Here is a 6,507-nt window from a genome sequence, read left to right on the forward strand (position 1 = left end):
GTAAATTAAACTTGCTTAATCTTCATTCTAATCCTCTAAATTGTGCATTACTACAATTTCTCTCTTTTGATAAGAATCTGAGGTATCAAATGTTGAATAATTTTTCCAAACTGACCCATCTGATAACTGGAAATACCAAGATTTCAGCCCTGAAAGTTTAGTTCCCTAATCTATGCACCCAACTATCTTACTATATCTAAGTTGTAAAATAAGCTGATTACTATAATACAAATGTAGTTCAAGTTGTTTTATTACTCAGTGATGAGAAATTCCATGTCTTCAAACATGTATCACTAAATTTTATTATGATACTTTTTGGTGATATGTAATTTTAATCAAGAGAGGTTTCACAACTTATCATAAACTAACTCATAAAAATCCTCAGAGTACATACTCACTCCAGGATCACCTGCTTAAATAGGGACCTCTGAGACATTAGTAAAACTTTCTTGGACATTGAAATATTTGGACCACACCTCATGGTCACCAAGACAACTGAAGAAAAACAAATATTATGATCCTGAATTTACCACTTAGGGATTTGGAAATTGAACGCCTTCTCTTTCAAAGACAACTGTATCTGTACAGAGTAAACTTACCTTCCAAATCAGTGCATTCTATAAATATTAGAGTTAACATATGCTATAATTCTTGTGTTGGAAATTCACATTATTTAAAAGAAAGTTTTGTTTGTAATACTCGGGAAAAATCAAATACATTTTCTCATTTCCCTGTCCAATAGCTTTCCTTGGTGACTAAAGATACATGAATAGCTAAAAATACATATATTTAATGTAGTACCTGATGTTTTAAATGATATATGCATATGGAATGGTTAAATCTAGCTAACTAATAAAAGGACAACCTTACATAGTTATTTTTTTGGTGGGAACATTTAAAATTGACTCCTTTGCATTTTTCAAGAATACAGCATTTTAAGGGTTGGGGATATAGCTTAGTGGTAGAGCACTTGCCTAGCAAGCAGGAAACTCTGGGTTTGATGCCCAGTTTCCCCAAAAAAAATATCCTTTAAGACTACAACCTGTCATTATTAACTATAGTTATCATATTGTAAAACAGATCTCTTGAACTTATTTCTCCATGGTACCACAGGAAAAATATGAGAGATTGGCAACAAATGTTTAACTAGGACCTTTTTCCATACTGTGGACTCTACAGTAGCAGAGAAGTAGGACATCAAGGGAACGCTCCTTGAATCACGGTAATGTTAATCTTGAATAATCTTTAATAGTTCTTGGAAAATAATGTGCCTGTGATGGTAAAACAATTTGTGGAAAAGAAAAGAAAAGAACTTAGAACCTGTATGGATGAATTCTTCTGATGATTTATTCTTTTAGAAATCTGAGAATAAATAAATTATGTAAATCTGCAAAGAAATCTCCCTTAGTATCTATACTGTGAAGGAAATACTAAATTTAATATCTAAGAGGACATAAAATTATTTCTTAATTTGTAATTTCAAATATTTTAACCTGGCAGAAATACAAGAGGGAAATATATATTAATTTGAAAATGAAAAATGGTAGTATTTTATACTTAGAGATTGTGAAGCTAGGAAGGATATCTTTTTAATGTGTCTTTAGGTCTTATAATATGCATGAAAAATGTCTAAAATTTTCTTGCATTAAATTTTTAACATGCAGAAGAAAAATTATTTTTTTACCCATCCTTGAATTAGTCATTGGGACTATAGTGATAATGACATTATAAAGAAATTAACAGCATGAGGTTAAGTTTAATTTTAAAAGGATTTTTTATTTTTTTGTTTTTGTTTTTAAGAATTTCATTTTTGCTTACATATTATCTGAACAGAAAGGCCTGTTGTATTCAGAAGTTAGGTTCAATTGCAGATATTATCAACATATGTATCAAAATAAATAAGCATGAATTATTTTTAACTCCCCCTGTTTAAATGTCATAACATTAATAACGTACAATTTATTTGTTTTTTAAAGAACAGATAAAATTTTATGAATTAATTGGGAAAAAACATGATGTTTATGGAATTGTAAAGGTGCATAATAACTTGCAATACATTTCAGTATCTAACTTGGTTATTGGCAGAACTCAGGTTCAAATAATAATTTTTGAAAAGCTAGTACTGAGGAAATCACCAAATGACTTTCTCAAAACAATGATCTTAACCAATATATCTACTTGATTTAGCAAATGTTCCACTTCTGAATCATAACCCCAGTTTAAAGTAATTTCATCATAATACCAAGACATGTTTTGAGATAGCATGATAAACAAACAGCACAACTTTTTCCAACATAACAGAGAAGGAGGCATCAGTTTATTTTTCAATTAAATATTTTATATTAATTTCTTATAAGCACTTAATTGAGTTTACTGACATTAAAAAAGCTGTCCATATTTAATATATACAGCTTGATGAGTTTGGACACAAATATTTACCTGAAGTCTTTACCACAATTTATGTCATAAAACTATCCATTCCTTTCAAAAGATTCCTGCAACTCTTACATTTTTTTCTTGTGATAAGAATATTTAACACAGGATATAACTTTCTAGCTAAAATTTAAGTATATAATACACTATTAAATGAAACTTTTCTGGATATCATTTTTCCTTCAAGTGGTAAGAAGTTACCTTTTTATACTCTGTTATAAGAGCCTGGCAGTGATAATCTGTTTGACTACTACAAGTTTGAGTAGTTCTGAGATGCTCATGCATGTTTAGAGGGATCATATCTGTGTTGTACTTCTGAAATATTGCTAAACTTTTTGGTTTTTCAAGTAGAGACTAATGTTTTACATTGTTTTCCATTAAAATTAATCAATACATTATTTGTTATTATATTCATAAAATCACATTATTTTCTATTTAAGTAATCCCTTCTATCACTATATTATTATTTTTAATAACTTTATTTTTATTTATTCATTCATTCCTTTTTATGTGGTACTTATCATTGAACCCAGTGCCTCCTCACACTACTAGGCAAGTGCTTTACTATTTAGCCACACCCCAGCCCCCTACTATATTATTTTTTAATATGCTCTATGGTGAATGCTTTAGGTGCTGTGCATGGATTGAAGAAAAATACTATAAATAAATAGAAGGAATACCAATAGAAGGGAGCAATCAGAGGGGGCGAGGAAGAAAAGAGGATGTACTAGGAACTGAAATGAAGCAAATTATATTCTATGTATGCATGATTATGTCAAAATATCTACTGTCTTATAGCCCTTATATTCATGTTGCGAGAAAGAATATTAAATATTTACTTATGTCCTACATGATTACAATTTCTTATTATAATTTTAATAACTTCAGATTATTGAATCATGCTATGTTCCCAGCTTTGTTTTAAGCACTTTGAATTTATTATTTAATTTCTTCTCAACCGTAGGTATCTTTATGATCACCATTTCACACAAGAGGAAACTGAGCTCAACAGTGGTATGTAACTTATCTGGGATCACACAGCTAAAAGACTGGCACAGACAGGAATGAACATCAGCTCTCTGCCTATGCTTTCTTTTCTTTTCTTTGGTTTTTTGTTTGTTTGTTTGTTTGTTTGTTTGTTTCTGCCTATGCTTTTAAGCTTCATGTTACAGTGGCTGTCTGCATGAGTTCCCTATGCATGAAATAAGGTAAACATAAAAAAAACAACTGTTCTGTAAATTTCTTTTTAAGAAAGAACCATTTAAAGATGATAAAGATTGATTAAGAGTTACTCAGAAAGGAAGAAGAGTTCACAGGGGTTTAGATAAGAATGAGTCTTTAACAAGTTGAAAAAACTGAAAGAAGGCTAGTAGTGAACACAGGTAATGTGATTGGTGAGATAAGCATTAATACATAGTAGGAGCCAAAATACGCAGGTCCTTTGAGGTCATCTTCAAAAATTAAAATGTTTCTTAATTGATCTAGAAATCATCTAACAGGCTTTAAAAACATCGGTGACATAATTTTATTGAATAGTGTAATAGTGTAAAGGCGTAAGATTGAATGCAAGGACTAAAGACTATGATTTGAATTAGGGTAGTGGTGATGAAAAATTTTAAAGGTAAGTGGTTAATTTGGCATTCAAATTTATCAATTTTCTTATAAGGGAGGTATTGAGAATGAGAGATAAAAAATGGAGTGATATAAATGTCAGATATCTAAGAGCAACAGTTAGATCCAAGGTGCCATTCACTAACTAATGGAAAAAAAAGAGCAATACTGTTTTCCTCATTCTAAAATTAATCAAACAGCTTTTACAGGGGAATTTAAGAACTTGGTAAAAGAAGATCTTCACTATATCAAGCTAGCTAGCTTTATAAAACATTGTAGGGGGGCTGGGAGTGTGGCTCAGTGGTAGAACACTTGCCTCACATGTGTAAGGTCCTGGGTTCAATCCTCAGCATGACATTAATAAAAATAATAATTAATTAATTAAAGGTATTGTGTCCAACTACAACTAAAAAAAAATTTTAAAGAATTGTAGAGTCATATTATTTTAGTACCAAATCAATTCCAAACTTTCTAATTTCCATGTGAGAAAATTTAGACCCTAAGTTCAATATTGAACTCTCCAAGATTACCTATATACTTAATCAGACATGAGAAAAAATCTACAATTAATCAAATTTCCATTAATATACAGAGAAATTATTTCTTTCTTCTTTCTCCTCTTCCTCCTCCTTCTTGTTTCCTCTTTCTCTTGCTTTTTCTTTCTTCATCTCTTCTTGTCTCCTTCTTTTCCTCCTCCTCCTTCACCTTCCTTTTCCCCCACTTCTATTTCTTCCTTCTCCTCCTCCCATCCCCCTTCCTACTCCTCTTGTTTTCAATCTAGGATTTAAATATCAAAGGACAATGGACCAAAGAAATTATAGTTTTTCACATGGTTTTATTCTACTGGGCTTCTCTGACCATCCTAAACTGGAGATGATCCTGTCAGGAGTTGTCACCATCTTCTATTCTATCACATTGATGGGAAACACAGCCATCATTCTTGCATCTTTCCTGGATTCCCACCTCCACACACCAATGTACTTTTTCCTCAGGAATTTATCTTTTCTAGATCTGTGTTTCACAACCACCATTGTCCCTCAGATGCTGGTCAACTTGTGGGGACCCACAAAGACCATCAGCTACGTGGGTTGTGTCATTCAACTCTATGTTTACATGTGGTTCGGCTCCATTGAATGCCTTCTCCTGGCTGTCATGTCCTATGACCGTTTTACAGCTATTTGTAAGCCTTTGCATTATTTGATAATCATGAACCCTCATCTATGTCTCAAGATGATTGTCATGGTCTGGAGTATTAGTTTGGCCAATTCTGTAGTGTTATGTACACTCACCCTGAATTTGCCTAGATGTGGAAACAACCTTCTTGATCATTTCTTGTGTGAGTTGCCAGCTATGGTCAAGATAGCTTGTGTAGACACAGCAACAGTAGAAATGTCTGTGTTTGCTTTAGGCATTATCATTGTCCTCACACCTCTCATCCTTATCCTTATATCCTATGGCTGCATTGCCAAAGCTGTGCTGAAAATGAAATCTAAAGCTGGCCAACGCAAAGCAATGAATACCTGTGGATCTCATTTCACTGTTGTGTTCATGTTCTATGGAGCTATTATCTACTTGTACCTACAACCAGGTAACAGTGCTTCCAAGGACCAAGGAAAGTTCTTTACCCTCTTTTACACCATCATCACTCCAAGTCTCAACCCCCTCATTTACACCTTAAGGAATAAGGACATGAAGGATGCACTGAAGAAGCTGATGAGAGTTCACCATGAAGCTGGGAAAGTAAAGAGACATTTGAAGAGATCTATATTAGAATAAATAAAGTAATGAAATGTGTTTTCTAATTGTCTTTAATTTTTATGGAGTTAAGTAATCCTTAGATCATAGTGATGAATTAACATAATACTTCTTATTTGCAAACATTTTATTAATGCAAGCAATGTTGTAATATACTACTTAGTTTTTGTGCCTTTAATCATGGGTATATGTTTAGGAGAAAAGGTCATTAATAATTTATATTTTTACTTTACATAAAAGAAACATGTAAATAAACTTAAATAAATTTTCTTCTCAAGCCACATAGAAGCAACTTCAGTTATCTAATTTTGTATTTTAAATGCAATGCATAATCATCATAAAGACCTGCACACACAGTTTCATATAAATTTTGGTTTGTATGTTAAGTAATAAAATATTAATAATTACTTTGCATATTAAGTCTTTTCTGATATTTACTTTTATATTTATATTTTGGGGAGGTTCAGACAATAAATTCTATCAGCTGGTAATTATCTTAAACACTTTGTGAAAATTTTTCTCTTCAGTCAATTAAAGTTGACATTAATATCTTGAGTAAAGCATCTTTGTAATTTAAGTCTTTAACTTCTGTATCATGATAGATATCACGGAAGAATATTTCATGATAGAAATAAGAAGATATTTATCAAAGACTTTTTAAAGGTGACAGCCCAAACTAATTCTTTTCTCCATTATTTGTGAAACTTT

General features: G+C 31.6%; 1 protein-coding gene and 1 non-coding gene across 2 annotated transcripts; both read left to right on the forward strand.

Moving 5' to 3' along the window:
- The first annotated feature begins 944 nt into the window (after positions 1-944).
- Positions 945-1,016, forward strand: Trnaa-agc (transfer RNA alanine (anticodon AGC)). The gene has a single exon. It is a non-coding gene; the product is annotated as a tRNA-Ala (tRNA).
- Positions 1,017-4,845: 3,829 nt separating this feature from the next.
- On the forward strand, positions 4,846-5,820 carry LOC143402143 (olfactory receptor 2W1). Its single transcript, XM_076859585.1, has one exon. It carries the CDS (start codon positions 4,846-4,848, stop codon positions 5,818-5,820), a length of 975 nt encoding a protein of 324 aa, XP_076715700.1.
- The last annotated feature ends 687 nt before the right edge of the window (positions 5,821-6,507 follow it).

Source organism: Callospermophilus lateralis, chromosome 6 (assembly GCF_048772815.1).
Source record: "Callospermophilus lateralis isolate mCalLat2 chromosome 6, mCalLat2.hap1, whole genome shotgun sequence".
In the NCBI taxonomy this organism is placed as follows: Eukaryota; Metazoa; Chordata; class Mammalia; order Rodentia; family Sciuridae; genus Callospermophilus; species Callospermophilus lateralis.

Bases quoted from the DNA above. Each gene is read 5' to 3' on its own strand.
- LOC143402143 (XM_076859585.1), top strand. From the start codon at position 4,846: ATGGACCAAAGAAATTATAGTTTTTCACATGGTTTTATTCTACTGGGC.